Genomic DNA, 19640 nt, shown 5'->3' with positions numbered 1-19640 from the left:
GCTATGGCTATGTATATGGCAATTTCTATGGCTATGTCTATGCCTATGTTTATGGCTATGGCTATGTCTGTGGCTTTGGCTATGGCTATGGCTATGGCTATTCCTATGTGTAAGTTTATGTCTGTCTATGTCTATGGCTATGGCTATGGCTATGAATATGTTTATGGCTATGGCTTTGGCTATGGCTCTGTCTATATCTATGGCTCTGGCTATGTCTATGTCTATGTCTATTGGTATGGCTATGGCTATGGATGCTATGGCTATCGCTATGGATATGTCTATTGCTAGGTCTATGTCTATGGCTATGGCTATGGCTAGGGTTATGGCTCTATCTATGGCTATAGCTATGGCTATGTTTATGTCTATGTCTATGTCTTCAGTTATTGCTATGGCTATGGCTATATTTATGTCTATGTCTAATTTGACCTATGGCTATGGCTATGTCTATGGCTTGGCTATGGCCATGTCTACGTCTATAGCCATAGCCATGTCAATGTCTAGGTTTATGTCTATGTGTAAGGCTATGGATGTGGCTATGGCTATGGCAATGTCTCTGGCTATGGCTATGGCTATGGCTATGTCTATGTCAATGGCTATGACTATGTATACAATGGCTATGGCTATAGCTATGTCTATGTCTATGGCTCTGTATCAGGCTATGGCTATGTGTATGTATGGCTATGTCTATTGTTATGGCTATGGCTATGTTTATGGGTATGTCTATGGCTGTGGCTATGTCTATGTCTATGGCATTGGCTATGGCTCTGGCTATGGCAATGTCTATGGCTATGGCTATGGCTATGGCTATGGCTATATCTATGTCTATGTCTATGTCTATGGCTATGTATACCATGGCTATGTCTATGGCTGTGGCTATGTCTTTGTCTATGTCTACGGCTACAGCTATGGCTACGGCTATGTTTTTGGCTACGGCTATGGCTACGGCTACAGTTACGGTTATAGCTATGGCTATGGCTATGTCTATGGCTTTGGCTATGGCTATATCTATGTCTATGGCTATGGCTATGGCTATGGCTCTGTCTATGGCTATGGCTACAGCTACTACCACGGCTACGGCTACATCATTTGGCTATGGCTATGGCTATGGCTATGGCTATGGCTACGGCTACGGCTACGGGTACATCTACGTCTTCAGCTATGGCTACGTCAATGGCTATGGCTATGTCTTTGTCTAAGTCTATATCTATGGCTAAGTCTATGTCTATAGTTATGACTATGGCTATATCTATGGCTATGGCGATGGCCATTTCTCTGACTATGGCAATGGCTATGGCTATGTCTATGGCTTTGGGTATGGCTATGGCTTTGTCTATGGTCATGGCTATGGCTATGTCTGTCTATGGCTATGGCTATGGCTATGTCAATGTCAATGTCTATGGGCATGGCTTTGGCTATGGCTATATCTATGTCTATGGCTATGGCTATGTCTGTAGCTATGTCTAAGTCCATGTCCATGGCTATGGCTATGGCTATGTCTATGTCTATGGCTATGGCTATATCTATATCCATGTCTATGGCTATGGCTATGGCTAAGTCTATGTGTATGTCTATGTCTATGTCTGTCTATGTCTGTGTCTATGGCTATGGCTATGGCTCTGTTTCTGGCTATGTCTATGACTATGGCTATGGCTATGGCATTCTCTGGGTACAGCTATGCCTATGGCTATGTCTACCCTGGCTATGTCCATGGAATTGGCTATGTCTATATCCAAGACTATGTCTATGGCTATGGCTACGGCTATATCTATGTCAATATCTACAGTTAGGCTATGGCTCCTGATACGGCAATGACTATAGCTATGGCTAACGATACGGCTATGACTATGGCTACGGCTACAGCTAGGGCTACAACCTTGGCTACGGCTTTAGCGATGGCTATGGCTCCGGCTACGTCTAAGGCTATGGCTATGGCTATGGCCATGTCTATGGCTTTGGCTATGGCTATGGCTATGGCTATGGCTATGTCTATGGCTATGGCTATGCCTTAGGCTATGGCTCTGTTTATATCTATGGCTAAGTCTATGTCTATAACTATGTCTATGTCTATGTGTATGGCTATGTCTATGTCTCTGGCTATGTCTATGTCTGTGTCTATGGCTATGGCTATGGCTCTGTTTCTGGCTATGTCTATGACTATGGCTATGGCTATGGCATTCTCTGGCTACAGCTATGCCTATGGCTATGTCTACCCTGGCTATGTCCATGGAATTGGCTATGTCTATATCCAAGACTATGTCTATGTCTATGGCTATGGCTACGGCTATATCTATGTCTATATCTACAGTTAGACTAAGGCTACCGATACGGCAATGACTATGGCTACGGCTAACGATACGGCTATGACTATGGCTACGGCTACAGCTAGGGCTACAACCTTGGCTACGGCTTTAGCGATGGCTATGGCTCCGGCTACGTCTAAGGCTATGGCTATGGCTATGGCCATGTCTATGGCTTTGGCTATGGCTATGGCTATGGCTATGTCTATGGCTATGGCTATGCCTTAGGCTATGGCTCTGTTTATATCTATGGCTAAGTCTATGTCTATAACTATGTCTATGTCTATGTGTATGGCTATGTCTATGTCTCTGGCTATGGCTATGGCTATGTCTATGTCCATGGCTATGGCTATGGATTCTATGGCTATGGCTCTGGCTATGATTATGGCTATGTCTATGCTATGTCTATAGCTATGGCTATGGCTCTGATTTTGGCTATGTCTATGGCTATGGCTATGGCTATGTCTATGTCTATGTCTATCGCTATGGCTAGGGCTATGACTCTGTCTATGGCTAAGGCTATGGCTATGTCTATATCTTCAGCTATGGCTATGGCTATGGCTATGTCTATATCTATATCTATGTCTGTCTATGGCTATAGCTAAGGGTATTTTTATGTCTATTTTTATGTCTATTGCTATGGCTATGGTTATGTCTATGTGTATGTCTATCTTTAAGGCTATGGCTATGGCTATGTTTTGTGTTTATACCCATGGACATGTCAATGTCCATGTCTGTGTCTATGGCTTTGGCTATGGCCATGGCTACGTCCACGTCCATGTCCAAGGCTACGGCTACGACTTCGGCAACGGCGATAGCAACGGCAACGGAGACATCGACGGCTACGGCTACAGAGAGCATCTCTGGCTATGGATTTGTCTATGTCTATGTCTATGGCTACATCTATATTTATGGCTATGGCTTTGTCTATGTATATGTCTACCATGGCTATGGCTATGGCTATGGTTATGTCTATGTCTATGTCTAGGGCTATGGCAATGTCTATGTCTAAGGCTATGTGTATGGCTAAAGCTCTGTCACTGATTACGTCTGTCTGTCTATGTCTATGTCTATGGCTATGGCTATGGCTATGCCTCTGTCTATGACTATGGCTTGGTTATGGCTATGGCTATGGCTTTGTCTATGGCTATGGCTATGGCTATGTCTATGTCTATGTCTATGTCTTCAGCTATGGCTATGGCTATGGCTATATCTTTAGCCATGGCCCTGGCCATGTACATGTTTATGTTTATGTCTGTCTATGACTAGGGCTATGGCTATGGCTATGGCAATATCTATGGCTATGGCTATGACTATGTCTATGTCTATGGCAATGGCTATATATAAAATGGCTATGGCTATGGCTATGTCTATTTCTATGGCTATGACTATGGCTATGTCTATGTCTATGGATATATCTATGGTTATGGCTATGGGTATGTCAATGGGTATGTCTCTGGCTATGGCTATGTCTATGTCTATGTCTATGGCTTTGTCTATGGCTCTGGCTATGGCAATGTCTATGTCTATGTCTACCAAGGCTATATTTATGTCTATGTCTATGTCTATGGCTGTGGCTCTGTGTATGTCTATGTCTATGGCTACGGCTATGACTACGGCTACGTCTATGTCTATGGCTACGGCTACGGTTACAGCTACAGCTATGGCTATGGCTATGGCCCTGTCTAAGGCTATGGCTATGGCTATATCTATGTCTATGTCTATGTCTACAGCTATGACTATGGCTAAGTCTATGGCTACGGGTACAGCTACAGCTACAGCTATGGCTACATCATATGGTTATGGCTATGGCTATGGCTGTGGCTACGGCTATGGCTACGGCTACATCTACAGCTACGGCTATGGCTACATCAATGTCTATGGCTATGGCTACGCTATGTCTATGTCTATGGCTCTGGGTATGGCTATGGCTATGTCTATGTCTATGGCTATGGCTATGTCTATGTCTATGGCTATGGCTCTGACTATGGCTATAGCTCTGGCCATGTGTATGTCAATGGCTATGGCTATTGCTATGGCTATAGCTCTGTCTATATCTATTGCTATGTCTATGTCTATGGCTGTCTGTCTGTGCCTATGTGTATGGCTAAGTCTTTGTCTATGGCTATTGCTATGGCTATGTCGATGTCTAGGGCTATGGCTATGGATGCTATGGCTATGGCTATGGCTATGACTATGGCTACATCATTCGGCTACAGATATGTCTATGTCTATGGCTATTGCTATGACTATGTCTATGGCTATGGCTATGGCCTTATCTATGTCTATGTCTATGTCTATGTCTACAGCTATGTCTCTGTCTATGGCTATGACTCTGGCTATATCTATGGCTATGGCGATGGCCATGTCTCTGACTATGGCAATGGCTATGGCAATGTCTATCGCTTTGGGTATGGCTATGGCTATGGCAATGTCTATGGCTATGGCTATTACTATGGCTATGGATATGTCTATGTCAAGGTCAATGTCAATGTCAGTGTCTATGGGCATGGCTATGGCTATCGCTGTCTATGTCTATGACTATGACTATTGCTATGTCTATGTCTATGACGCTGACTATAGCTATGTCTATGTCTATGTCTATGACTATGACTATGGCTATGTCTATGTCTATGACTATGACTCTAGCTATGTCTATGTCTATGTCTACAGTTAGGCTATGGCTACAGCTAAGGCTATGACTATGGCTACAGCTGGGGCTACATCCTTGGCTACGGCTTTAGCTCTGGCTAAGGCTACAGCTACGGCTCAGCTACATCTATGGCTATGGCTATGGCTATGTGTATGGCTATGGCTATGGCTATGGCTCTGTTTATGTCTATGGTTAAGTCTATGTCTATAACTATATCTATGTCTATGTGTATGGCTATGTCTATGTCTATGGTTATGGCAATGGCTATCTCTATGTCTATGGCTATGGCTATGGATTCTATGGCTATGACTCTGGCTATGATTATGGCTATGTCCATGTCTATGTGTATGTCTATGGCTATGGCTATGATTATGGCTATGTCTATGGCTATGGCTATAATTATGGCTATGTCTATGGCTATGGCTATGACTATGTCTATGTCTATGTCTATGGCTAGGGCTATGACTCTGTCTATGGTTATGGCTATGTCTATGTCTATGTCTACAGCTATGGCTATGGGTATGGCTATGTCTATATCTATGTCTGTCTATGGCTATGGCTATGGGTAAGGCTATGTCTATATCTATGTCTGTCTATGGCTATAGCTAAGTGTATGGCTATGTCTATGCCTATGTCTATTGCTATGGCTATGGCTATGGTTATGTCTATGTGGCTATGGCTATGGCTATGGCTAAGGCTATGTTTATGGCTATGGGTATGGCTTTGGCTATGGCACTGGCTATGGCTATGGCTACATCTACGGCTACGGCTACAGCTACGGATACGGCCGTGTGTATGTCCATATCTAGGGCTATTATTATTATTATTATTATTACTATACAAGCTACAACCCTAATTGGAAAAGCAAAATGCTATAAGCCCAGGGGCTCCAATAGGGAAAAATAGCCCAATGAGGAAAGGAAATAAGGAAATAAATAACTGAAGAGAACAAATTAACAGTAAATCATTCTAAAAAAAGTAACAACGTCATAACAGATATGTCATATGACATATATAAACTAATAACAACTTCAAAAACAAATATGTCATATATAAACTATAAAAAGACTCATGTCCGCCTGGTCAACAAAAAAGCATTTGCTCCAACTTTGAACTTTTGAAGTTCTACTGATTCAACCACCCGATTAGGAAGATCATTCCACAACTTGGTAACAGCTGGAATAAAACTTCTAGAGTACTGCGTGGTATTGAGTTATGATGGAAAAGGCCTGGCTATTAGAATTAACTGCCAGCCTAGTATTACGAACAGGATAGAATTGTCCAAGGAGATCTGAATGTAAAGGATGGTCAGAGTTATGAAAAATCTTATGCAACATGCATAATGAACTAATTGAACGACAGTGCCAGAGATTAATATCTAGATCAGGAATAAGAAATTTAATAGACCGTAAGTTTCTGTCCAACAAATTAAGATGAGAATCAGCAGCTGAAGACCAGACAGGAGAACAATACTCAAAACAAGGTAGAATAAAAGAATTAAAACACTTCTTCAAAATAGATTGATCACCGAATATCTTAAAAGACTTTCTCAATAAGCCAATTTTTTGTGCAATTGAAGAAGACACAGACCTTATATGTTTCTCAAAAGTAAATTTGCTGTCGAGAATCACACCTAAAATTTTGAAAGAGTCATACAAATTTAAAGAAACATTATTAATACTGAGATCCGGATGTTGAGGAGCCACCGTCTTTGACCTACTTACAATCATACTTTGAGTTTTGTTAGGATTCAACTTCATACCCCATAACTTGCACCATGCACTAATTTTAGCTAGATCTCTATTAAGGGATTCACCAACCCCAGGTCTACATTCAGGGGATGGAATTGATGCAAAGAGAGTAGCATCATCTGCATATGCAACAAGCTTATTTTCTAGGCCAAACCACATGTCACGTGTATATAGTATGAAAAGTAATGGGCCAAGAACACTACCCTGTGGAACACCGGATATCACATTCCTATACTCACTATGGTGCCCATCAACAACTACTCTTTGAGATCTACTACTTAAAAAATCAATAATAATGCTAAGAAACGACCCACCCACTCCCAACTGTTTCAGTTTGAAAACAAGGGCTTCATGATTAACACGGTCAAAGGCAGCACTAAAATCAAGGCCAATCATACGAACTTCACGACCACAATCAAGGGATTTCTGTACTGCATTGGAGATTGTAAGAAGGGCATCACATGCTCCAAGGCCTTTACGAAAACCAATTTGCAAACTAGGGAATAGATGATTACCTTCAGCAAACCTATTAAGACGTTTTGCCTATGACTATGACTATGGCTATGACTATGGTTATGTCTATGGCTATGGCTATGGCTGTCTATGGCTATACTATAGCTATGGCTATGGCTATGGCTATGGGTGAGGCATCGTCTATGTCTATGGCTATGGCATGGCCAAGTCTATGTCTATGGCTATGGCTATGTCTATGGCTATGGCTTTCTCCATGGCTATGGCTGTGGCTATGGCTATGGCTGAGGATTTGGCCATGACTATGGCTGAGGCTTTGGCTATGGCTATAGCTATGTCTATGGCTATGTCTATGTGTATGGCTATGTCTATGGCTATGGCTATGGGTCTGGATCTGGCTATGGCTACGGCTATGTCTATGTCTATGTCTAAGTCTATGTCTATGTCTATGGCTCTGGCTATGTTTATGTCTATGTCTATGGCAATGTCTATATGGCTATGGCTATGGCTATGACTATGGCTATTATAGTGGCTATGGCAATGGTAATGGCAATGGCTATGGCTATGGGTATGTCTTTGGCTATGAATATGGCTATGGCTATGTATATGTCTATATCTACCATGGCTATGGCTATGTCTATGTTTATGGCTATAGCTATGTCTATGTCTATGTCTATGGCTATGTTTATGTCTATGTCTATGGCTAAGGCTATGGCTCTGTCTATGGCTATGGCTATTGCTTTGGCTATGTCTATGTCTATGGCTAAGGCTATGGCTCTGCCTCTGGCTATGTCTATGTCTACGGGTATGGCTATGTCTATGGCTATGGCTATGGCTATATCTATGGCATTGGCTATGGCTCTGGTTATGTCTATGCCTATTGCTATGGCTATGTCTATGTCTATAGCTATGGCTATGGCTGTAGTTATGTCCACGGATACGGCTACAGCTATGGATAAGTCTATGACTACGGCTACGGCTACGGCTACGGCCATGGCTAGGTCTACGTCTATGTCTATGACTATAGCTATGGTTTCGGCTATGTTTATGGCTATGGCTATGTCTCTGGCTATGCCTATTGCTATGGCTATGGCTCTGGATATGTCTATTGCTCTGTCTATGTCTATGGCTATGGCTAACTCTATGGATGCTATGGCTATGGCTATGGCTATGGCTATGGCCATTGCTATGGCTATGTCTATGTCTATGTCTATGGCTATGTCTAGGTCTATGTCCATGGCTATGGCTATGCCTAAGTCTGACTATATGCATGGCTCTGGCTATGTCTATGTTTATGTCTGTCTGTCTATGTCTATGTCTATGGCTTTGTGTTTGGCTATGGCTATGGCTAGGTGTGTGTCTATGGCTATGTCTATGGCTATGGCTATGTCTCTGTCTATGGCTATAGCTATGTCTTTGTCTATGGATATGGCTATGGCTTGGTCTGTATCTCTGGCTATGGCTACATCTATGTCTATGGCTATGGCTCTGGCTATGTCTATGTCTATGGCTATGGCTATGTCTATGTGTATGTCTATGTTTATGTCTGTCTATGCCTATTGCTATGTGTATGTCTATGTCTCTGTCTATAACTTTGTATATGGTTATAGCTATGTCTATGGCTATGGCTATGGCTATGGCTACAACTATGGCTATGGCTATGGGCTTGTCTATGGCTAAGGCTATGGTTATAGCCATGTGTATGGCTATATCTATGTCTATGTTTATGGCTATGTCTATTGCTAAGGCTACGGCAACAGCTACAGCTATGGCTATGGCTTTGGCTACGGCAATGGCTATGGCCACGTCAATGACTATGCTATGTCTATGTCTATGGCTAGGTCTATGTCTAGAGCTAAGGATATGGCTATGGCTCTGGCAATGTCTATGTCTCTGGCTATGGCTATGTCCACAACTATGGCTATGTGTAAGGCTATGGCTATAGCTATATCTATGTCTATGGCTTTAGTTATGACTATAGCTATGTCTATGTCTATGTCTATGGCTAAGGCTATGTCTATGTTTACCATGGGTATGGCTATGGCTATGGCTATGGCTATGTCTGTCTATGGCTATGGCTATGGCTATGTCTATGTCTATATCTATGGCTATGGCTATGGCTATAGCTATGGCTATGGCTATGGCTATGTCTATGTGTATGGCTATGTCTATGTCTATGGCTATGGCTATGACTCTGGCTATGACTATGGATGGTTATGTCTATGTCTTTGGCTGTGGCTATTGCAATTGCTATGGCTAAGGCTACATCTATGGCTAGGCCTATGGCTATAACCATGTCTATGGCTATGACTATGTCTATGTCTATGTCTATTTCTATGTCCATGTCTATGGCTATGGCTATGACTATGGCTATGTCCGTCTATGTCTATGGCTATGGCTATATCAATGTCTATTTCTATGTCTATGGCTATGACTATGGCTATGGCAATGTCTACGTCAATGGCTATGGCTATGGCTTTGGCATTGGCTATGGTTATGGCTCTGTCAATATCAATGTTTATGGCTTTGGCTATGGCTATGTATATGACAATTTCTATGGCTATGTCTATGCCTATGTTTATGGCTATGGCTATGTCTGTGGCTATGGCTATTGCTATGGCTATTCCTATGTGTAAGTCTATGTCTCTATATGTCTATGGCTATGGCTATGGCTATGAATATGTTTATGGCTCTGGCTTTGGCTATGGCTCTGTCTATATCTATGGCTCTGGCTATGTCTATGTCTATGTCTATTGGTATGGCTATGGCTATGGATGCTATGGCTATCGCTATGGATATGTCTATTGCTAGGTCTATGTCTATGGCTATGGCTATGGCTAGGGTTATGGCTCTATCTATGGCTATGGCTATGGCTATGTTTATGTCTATGTCTATGTCTTCAGTTATGGCTATGGCTATGGCTATATCTATGTCTATGTCTAATTTGATCTATGGCTATGGCTATGGCTATGGCTATGGCTATGGCTATGTCTATGTCTATGGCTTGGCTATGGCCATGTCTACGTCTATAGCCATAGCCATGTCAATGTCTAGGTTTATGTCTATGTCTAAGGCTATGGATGTGGCTATGGCTATGGCAATGTCTCTGGCTATGGCTATGGCTATGTCTATGTCACTGGCTATGACTATGTATACAATGGCTATGGCTATAGCTATGTCTATGTCTATGGCTCTGGATCAGGCTATGGCTATGTGTATGTATGGCTATGTCTATTGTTATGGCTATGGCTATGTTTATGGGTATGTCTATGGCTGTGGCTATGTCTATGTCTATGGCATTGGCTATGGCTCTGGCTATGGCAATGTCTATGGCTATGGCTATGGCTATGGCTATGGCTATATCTATGTCTATGTCTATGGCTATGTATACCATGGCTATGTCTATGGCTGTGGCTATGTCTTTGTCTATGTCTACGGCTACAGCTATGGCTACGGCTACGTTTTTGGCTACGGCTATGGCTACGGCTACAGTTATGGTTATAGCTATGGCTATGGCTATGTCTATGGCTTTGGCTATGGCTATATCTATGTCTATGGCTATGGCTATGGCTATGGCTCTGTCTATGGCTATGGCTACAGCTACTACTACGGCTACGGCTACATCATTTGGCTATGGTTATGGCTATGGCTACGGCTACGGCTACGGTACATCTACGTCTTCAGCTATGGCTACGTCAATGGCTATGGCTATGTCTTTGTCTAAGTCTATATCTATTGCTAAGTCTATGTCTATAGTTATGACTATTGCTATATCTATGGCTATGGCGATGGCCATTTCTCTGACTATGGCAATGGCTATGGCTATGTCTATGGCTTTGGGTATGGCTATGGCTTTGTCTATGGTCATGGCTATGGCTATGTCTGTCTATGGCTATGGCTATGGCTATGGCTATGTCAATGTCAATGTCTATGGGCATGGCTTTGGCTATGGCTATATCTATGTCTATGGCTATGGCTATGTCTGTAGCTATGTCTAAGTCCATGTCCATGGCTATGGCTATGGCTATGTCTATGTCTATGGCTATGGCTATATATATATCCATGTCTATGGCTATGGCTATGGCTAAGTCTATGTCTATGTCTGTCTATGTCTGTGTCTATGGCTATGGCTATGGCTCTGTTTCTGGCTATGTCTATGACTATGGCTATGGCTATGGCATTCTCTGGGTACAGCTATGCCTATGGCTATGTCTACCCTGGCTATGTCCATGGAATTGGCTATGTCTATATCCAAGACTATGTCTATGGCTATGGCTACGGCTATATCTATGTCAATATCTACAGTTAGGCTATGGCTCCTGATACGGCAATGACTATAGCTATGGCTAACGATACGGCTATGACTATGGCTACGGCTACAGCTAGGGCTACAACCTTGGCTACGGCTTTAGCGATGGCTATGGCTCCGGCTACGTCTAAGGCTATGGCTATGGCTATGGCCATGTCTATGGCTTTGGCTATGGCTATGGCTATGGCTATGGCTATGTCTATGGCTATGGCTATGCCTTAGGCTATGGCTCTGTTTATATCTATGGCTAAGTCTATGTCTATAACTATGTCTATGTCTATGTGTATGGCTATGTCTATGTCTCTGGCTATGTCTATGTCTGTGTCTATGGCTATGGCTATGGCTCTGTTTCTGGCTATGTCTATGACTATGGCTATGGCTATGGCATTCTCTGGCTACAGCTATGCCTATGGCTATGTCTACCCTGGCTATGTCCATGGAATTGGCTATGTCTATATCCAAGACTATGTCTATGTCTATGGCTATGGCTACGGCTATATCTATGTCTATATCTACAGTTAGACTAAGGCTACCGATACGGCAATGACTATGGCTACGGCTAACGATACGGCTATGACTATGGCTACGGCTACAGCTAGGGCTACAACCTTGGCTACGGCTTTAGCGATGGCTATGGCTCCGGCTACGTCTAAGGCTATGGCTATGGCTATGGCCATGTCTATGGCTTTGGCTATGGCTATGGCTATGGCTATGTCTATGGCTATGGCTATGCCTTAGGCTATGGCTCTGTTTATATCTATGGCTAAGTCTATGTCTATAACTATGTCTATGTCTATGTGTATGGCTATGTCTATGTCTCTGGCTATGGCTATGGCTATGTCTATGTCCATGGCTATGGCTATGGATTCTATGGCTATGGCTCTGGCTATGATTATGGCTATGTCTATGCTATGTCTATAGCTATGGCTATGGCTCTGATTTTGGCTATGTCTATGGCTATGGCTATGGCTATGTCTATGTCTATGTCTATCGCTATGGCTAGGGCTATGACTCTGTCTATGGCTAAGGCTATTGCTATGTCTATATCTTCAGCTATGGCTATGGCTATGGCTATGTCTATATCTATATCTATGTCTGTCTATGGCTATAGCTAAGGGTATTTTTATGTCTATTTTTATGTCTATTGCTATGGCTATGGTTATGTCTATGTGTATGTCTATCTTTAAGGCTATGGCTATGGCTATGTTTTGTGTTTATACCCATGGACATGTCAATGTCCATGTCTGTGTCTATGGCTTTGGCTATGGCCATGGCTACGTCCACGTCCATGTCCAAGGCTACGGCTACGACTTCGGCAACGGCGATAGCAACGGCAACGGAGACATCGACGGCTACGGCTACAGAGAGCATCTCTGGCTATGGATTTGTCTATGTCTATGTCTATGGCTACATCTATATTTATGGCTATGGCTTTGTCTATGTATATGTCTACCATGGCTATGGCTATGGCTATGGTTATGTCTATGTCTATGTCTAGGGCTATGGCAATGTCTATGTCTAAGGCTATGTGTATGGCTAAAGCTCTGTCACTGATTACGTCTGTCTGTCTATGTCTATGTCTATGGCTATGGCTATGGCTATGCCTCTGTCTATGACTATGGCTTGGTTATGGCTATGGCTATGGCTTTGTCTATGGCTATGGCTATGGCTATGTCTATGTCTATGTCTATGTCTTCAGCTATGGCTATGGCTATGGCTATATCTTTAGCCATGGCCCTGGCCATGTACATGTTTATGTTTATGTCTGTCTATGACTAGGGCTATGGCTATGGCTATGGCAATATCTATGGCTATGGCTATGACTATGTCTATGTCTATGGCAATGGCTATATATAAAATGGCTATGGCTATGGCTATGTCTATTTCTATGGCTATGACTATGGCTATGTCTATGTCTATGGATATATCTATGGTTATGGCTATGGGTATGTCAATGGGTATGTCTCTGGCTATGGCTATGTCTATGTCTATGTCTATGGCTTTGTCTATGGCTCTGGCTATGGCAATGTCTATGTCTATGTCTACCAAGGCTATATTTATGTCTATGTCTATGTCTATGGCTGTGGCTCTGTGTATGTCTATGTCTATGGCTACGGCTATGACTACGGCTACGTCTATGTCTACGGCTACGGCTACGGTTACAGCTACAGCTATGGCTATGGCTATGGCCCTGTCTAAGGCTATGGCTATGGCTATATCTATGTCTATGTCTATGTCTACAGCTATGACTATGGCTAAGTCTATGGCTACGGGTACAGCTACAGCTACAGCTATGGCTACATCATATGGTTATGGCTATGGCTATGGCTGTGGCTACGGCTATGGCTACGGCTACATCTACAGCTACGGCTATGGCTACATCAATGTCTATGGCTATGGCTACGCTATGTCTATGTCTATGGCTCTGGGTATGGCTATGGCTATGTCTATGTCTATGGCTATGGCTATGTCTATGTCTATGGCTATGGCTCTGACTATGGCTATAGCTCTGGCCATGTGTATGTCAATGGCTATGGCTATTGCTATGGCTATAGCTCTGTCTATATCTATTGCTATGTCTATGTCTATGGCTGTCTGTCTGTGCCTATGTGTATGGCTAAGTCTTTGTCTATGGCTATTGCTATGGCTATGTCGATGTCTAGGGCTATGGCTATGGCTATGGCTATGACTATGGCTACATCATTCGGCTACAGATATGTCTATGTCTATGGCTATTGCTATGACTATGTCTATGGCTATGGCTATGGCCTTATCTATGTCTATGTCTATGTCTATGTCTACAGCTATGTCTCTGTCTATGGCTATGACTCTGGCTATATCTATGGCTATGGCGATGGCCATGTCTCTGACTATGGCAATGGCTATGGCAATGTCTATCGCTTTGGGTATGGCTATGGCTATGGCAATGTCTATGGCTATGGCTATTACTATGGCTATGGATATGTCTATGTCAAGGTCAATGTCAATGTCAGTGTCTATGGGCATGGCTATGGCTATGGCTGTCTATGTCTATGACTATGACTATTGCTATGTCTATGTCTATGACGCTGACTATAGCTATGTCTATGTCTATGTCTATGACTATGACTATGGCTATGTCTATGTCTATGACTATGACTCTAGCTATGTCTATGTCTATGTCTACAGTTAGGCTATGGCTACAGCTAAGGCTATGACTATGGCTACAGCTGGGGCTACATCCTTGGCTACGGCTTTAGCTCTGGCTAAGGCTACAGCTACGGCTCAGCTACATCTATGGCTATGGCTATGGCTATGTGTATGGCTATGGCTATGGCTATGGCTCTGTTTATGTCTATGGTTAAGTCTATGTCTATAACTATATCTATGTCTATGTGTATGGCTATGTCTATGTCTATGGTTATGGCAATGGCTATCTCTATGTCTATGGCTATGGCTATGGATTCTATGGCTATGACTCTGGCTATGATTATGGCTATGTCCATGTCTATGTGTATGTCTATGGCTATGGCTATGATTATGGCTATGTCTATGGCTATGGCTATAATTATGGCTATGTCTATGGCTATGGCTATGACTATGTCTATGTCTATGTCTATGGCTAGGGCTATGACTCTGTCTATGGTTATGGCTATGTCTATGTCTATGTCTACAGCTATGGCTATGGGTATGGCTATGTCTATATCTATGTCTGTCTATGGCTATGGCTATGGGTAAGGCTATGTCTATATCTATGTCTGTCTATGGCTATAGCTAAGTGTATGGCTATGTCTATGCCTATGTCTATTGCTATGGCTATGGCTATGGTTATGTCTATGTGGCTATGGCTATGGCTATGGCTAAGGCTATGTTTATGGCTATGGGTATGGCTTTGGCTATGGCACTGGCTATGGCTATGGCTACATCTACGGCTACGGCTACAGCTACGGATACGGCCGTGTGTATGTCCATATCTAGGGCTATTATTATTATTATTATTATTACTATACAAGCTACAACCCTAATTGGAAAAGCAAAATGCTATAAGCCCAGGGGCTCCAATAGGGAAAAATAGCCCAATGAGGAAAGGAAATAAGGAAATAAATAACTGAAGAGAACAAATTAACAGTAAATCATTCTAAAAAAAGTAACAACGTCATAACAGATATGTCATATGACATATATAAACTAATAACAACTTCAAAAACAAATATGTCATATATAAACTATAAAAAGACTCATGTCCGCCTGGTCAACAAAAAAGCATTTGCTCCAACTTTGAACTTTTGAAGTTCTACTGATTCAACCACCCGATTAGGAAGATCATTCCACAACTTGGTAACAGCTGGAATAAAACTTCTAGAGTACTGCGTGGTATTGAGTTATGATGGAAAAGGCCTGGCTATTAGAATTAACTGCCAGCCTAGTATTACGAACAGGATAGAATTGTCCAAGGAGATCTGAATGTAAAGGATGGTCAGAGTTATGAAAAATCTTATGCAACATGCATAATGAACTAATTGAACGACAGTGCCAGAGATTAATATCTAGATCAGGAATAAGAAATTTAATAGACCGTAAGTTTCTGTCCAACAAATTAAGATGAGAATCAGCAGCTGAAGACCAGACAGGAGAACAATACTCAAAACAAGGTAGAATAAAAGAATTAAAACACTTCTTCAAAATAGATTGATCACCGAATATCTTAAAAGACTTTCTCAATAAGCCAATTTTTTGTGCAATTGAAGAAGACACAGACCTTATATGTTTCTCAAAAGTAAATTTGCTGTCGAGAATCACACCTAAAATTTTGAAAGAGTCATACAAATTTAAAGAAACATTATTAATACTGAGATCCGGATGTTGAGGAGCCACCGTCTTTGACCTACTTACAATCATACTTTGAGTTTTGTTAGGATTCAACTTCATACCCCATAACTTGCACCATGCACTAATTTTAGCTAGATCTCTATTAAGGGATTCACCAACCCCAGGTCTACATTCAGGGGATGGAATTGATGCAAAGAGAGTAGCATCATCTGCATATGCAACAAGCTTATTTTCTAGGCCAAACCACATGTCACGTGTATATAGTATGAAAAGTAATGGGCCAAGAACACTACCCTGTGGAACACCGGATATCACATTCCTATACTCACTATGGTGCCCATCAACAACTACTCTTTGAGATCTACTACTTAAAAAATCAATAATAATGCTAAGAAACGACCCACCCACTCCCAACTGTTTCAGTTTGAAAACAAGGGCTTCATGATTAACACGGTCAAAGGCAGCACTAAAATCAAGGCCAATCATACGAACTTCACGACCACAATCAAGGGATTTCTGTACTGCATTGGAGATTGTAAGAAGGGCATCACATGCTCCAAGGCCTTTACGAAAACCAATTTGCAAACTAGGGAATAGATGATTACCTTCAGCAAACCTATTAAGACGTTTTGCCTATGACTATGACTATGGCTATGACTATGGTTATGTCTATGGCTATGGCTATGGCTGTCTATGGCTATACTATAGCTATGGCTATGGCTATGGCTATGGGTGAGGCATCGTCTATGTCTATGGCTATGGCATGGCCAAGTCTATGTCTATGGCTATGGCTATGTCTATGGCTATGGCTTTCTCCATGGCTATGGCTGTGGCTATGGCTATGGCTGAGGATTTGGCCATGACTATGGCTGAGGCTTTGGCTATGGCTATAGCTATGTCTATGGCTATGTCTATGTGTATGGCTATGTCTATGGCTATGGCTATGGGTCTGGATCTGGCTATGGCTACGGCTATGTCTATGTCTATGTCTAAGTCTATGTCTATGTCTATGGCTCTGGCTATGTTTATGTCTATGTCTATGGCAATGTCTATATGGCTATGGCTATGGCTATGACTATGGCTATTATAGTGGCTATGGCAATGGTAATGGCAATGGCTATGGCTATGGGTATGTCTTTGGCTATGAATATGGCTATGGCTATGTATATGTCTATATCTACCATGGCTATGGCTATGTCTATGTTTATGGCTATAGCTATGTCTATGTCTATGTCTATGGCTATGTTTATGTCTATGTCTATGGCTAAGGCTATGGCTCTGTCTATGGCTATGGCTATTGCTTTGGCTATGTCTATGTCTATGGCTAAGGCTATGGCTCTGCCTCTGGCTATGTCTATGTCTACGGGTATGGCTATGTCTATGGCTATGGCTATGGCTATATCTATGGCATTGGCTATGGCTCTGGTTATGTCTATGCCTATTGCTATGGCTATGTCTATGTCTATAGCTATGGCTATGGCTGTAGTTATGTCCACGGATACGGCTACAGCTATGGATAAGTCTATGACTACGGCTACGGCTACGGCTACGGCCATGGCTAGGTCTACGTCTATGTCTATGACTATAGCTATGGTTTCGGCTATGTTTATGGCTATGGCTATGTCTCTGGCTATGCCTATTGCTATGGCTATGGCTCTGGATATGTCTATTGCTCTGTCTATGTCTATGGCTATGGCTAACTCTATGGATGCTATGGCTATGGCTATGGCTATGGCTATGGCCATTGCTATGGCTATGTCTATGTCTATGTCTATGGCTATGTCTAGGTCTATGTCCATGGCTATGGCTATGCCTAAGTCTGACTATATGCATGGCTCTGGCTATGTCTATGTTTATGTCTGTCTGTCTATGTCTATGTCTATGGCTTTGTGTTTGGCTATGGCTATGGCTAGGTGTGTGTCTATGGCTATGTCTATGGCTATGGCTATGTCTCTGTCTATGGCTATGGCTATGTCTTTGTCTATGGATATGGCTATGGCTTGGTCTGTATCTCTGGCTATGGCTACATCTATGTCTATGGCTATGGCTCTGGCTATGTCTATGTCTATGGCTATGGCTATGTCTATGTGTATGTCTATGTTTATGTCTGTCTATGCCTATTGCTATGTGTATGTCTATGTCTCTGTCTATAACTTTGTATATGGTTATAGCTATGTCTATGGCTATGGCTATGGCTATGGCTACAACTATGGCTATGGCTATGGGCTTGTCTATGGCTAAGGCTATGGTTATAGCCATGTGTATGGCTATATCTATGTCTATGTTTATGGCTATGTCTATTGCTAAGGCTACGGCAACAGCTACAGCTATGGCTATGGCTTTGGCTACGGCAATGGCTATGGCCACGTCAATGACTATGCTATGTCTATGTCTATGGCTAGGTCTATGTCTAGAGCTAAGGATATGGCTATGGCTCTGGCAATGTCTATGTCTCTGGCTATGGCTATGTCCACAACTATGGCTATGTGTAAGGCTATGGCTATAGCTATATCTATGTCTATGGCTTTAGTTATGACTATAGCTATGTCTATGTCTATGTCTATGGCTAAGGCTATGTCTATGTTTACCATGGGTATGGCTATGGCTATGGCTATGGCTATGTCTGTCTATGGCTATGGCTATGGCTATGTCTATGTCTATATCTATGGCTATGGCTATGGCTATAGCTATGGCTATGGCTATGGCTATGTCTATGTGTATGGCTATGTCTATGTCTATGGCTATGGCTATGACTCTGGCTATGACTATGGATGGTTATGTCTATGTCTTTGGCTGTGGCTATTGCAATTGCTATGGCTAAGGCTACATCTATGGCTAGGCCTATGGCTATAACCATGTCTATGGCTATGACTATGTCTATGTCTATGTCTATTTCTATGTCCATGTCTATGGCTATGGCTATGACTATGGCTATGTCCGTCTATGTCTATGGCTATGGCTATATCAATGTCTATTTCTATGTCTATGGCTATGACTATGGCTATGGCAATGTCTACGTCAATGGCTATGGCTATGGCTTTGGCATTGGCTATGGTTATGGCTCTGTCAATATCAATGTTTATGGCTTTGGCTATGGCTATGTATATGACAATTTCTATGGCTATGTCTATGCCTATGTTTATGGCTATGGCTATGTCTGTGGCTATGGCTATTGCTATGGCTATTCCTATGTGTAAGTCTATGTCTCTATATGTCTATGGCTATGGCTATGGCTATGAATATGTTTATGGCTCTGGCTTTGGCTATGGCTCTGTCTATATCTATGGCTCTGGCTATGTCTATGTCTATGTCTATTGGTATGGCTATGGCTATGGATGCTATGGCTATCG

General features: G+C 42.3%; 5 protein-coding genes across 5 annotated transcripts; all 5 read left to right on the top strand.

Annotated features, from left to right (window-relative positions):
• Nucleotides 1–1378: 1378 nt before the first annotated feature.
• On the top strand, nucleotides 1379–2038 carry LOC137633514 (keratin-associated protein 6-1-like). The gene is made up of 3 exons (XM_068365809.1): nucleotides 1379–1530; nucleotides 1673–1782; nucleotides 1920–2038. The coding sequence occupies exons 1-3, from the start codon at nucleotides 1379–1381 to the stop codon at nucleotides 2036–2038; spliced, it is 381 nt and encodes a 126-aa protein (XP_068221910.1).
• Nucleotides 2039–2054: 16 nt separating this feature from the next.
• Nucleotides 2055–2554, top strand: LOC137633513 (glycine-rich protein-like). The gene is made up of 2 exons (XM_068365808.1): nucleotides 2055–2304; nucleotides 2442–2554. The coding sequence occupies exons 1-2, from the start codon at nucleotides 2055–2057 to the stop codon at nucleotides 2552–2554; spliced, it is 363 nt and encodes a 120-aa protein (XP_068221909.1).
• Nucleotides 2555–7961: 5407 nt separating this feature from the next.
• Nucleotides 7962–9432, top strand: LOC137633512 (serine-rich adhesin for platelets-like). Its single transcript, XM_068365807.1, has 4 exons — nucleotides 7962–8472; nucleotides 8581–8700; nucleotides 8920–9204; nucleotides 9299–9432. The coding sequence occupies exons 1-4, from the start codon at nucleotides 7962–7964 to the stop codon at nucleotides 9430–9432; spliced, it is 1050 nt and encodes a 349-aa protein (XP_068221908.1).
• Nucleotides 9433–11748: 2316 nt separating this feature from the next.
• On the top strand, nucleotides 11749–12248 carry LOC137633511 (glycine-rich protein-like). The gene is made up of 2 exons (XM_068365806.1): nucleotides 11749–11998; nucleotides 12136–12248. Exons 1-2 carry the CDS (start codon nucleotides 11749–11751, stop codon nucleotides 12246–12248), a joined length of 363 nt encoding a protein of 120 aa, XP_068221907.1.
• Nucleotides 12249–17640: 5392 nt separating this feature from the next.
• Nucleotides 17641–19111, top strand: LOC137633510 (serine-rich adhesin for platelets-like). The gene is made up of 3 exons (XM_068365805.1): nucleotides 17641–18181; nucleotides 18599–18883; nucleotides 18978–19111. Exons 1-3 carry the CDS (start codon nucleotides 17641–17643, stop codon nucleotides 19109–19111), a joined length of 960 nt encoding a protein of 319 aa, XP_068221906.1.
• The last annotated feature ends 529 nt before the right edge of the window (nucleotides 19112–19640 follow it).

This window comes from Palaemon carinicauda, chromosome 43 (assembly GCF_036898095.1).
Source record: "Palaemon carinicauda isolate YSFRI2023 chromosome 43, ASM3689809v2, whole genome shotgun sequence".
Classification (NCBI taxonomy): Eukaryota; Metazoa; Arthropoda; class Malacostraca; order Decapoda; family Palaemonidae; genus Palaemon; species Palaemon carinicauda.
Note: the sequence above shows the minus strand (reverse complement) of the source record. Positions and strands in the feature narration are given on the sequence as shown.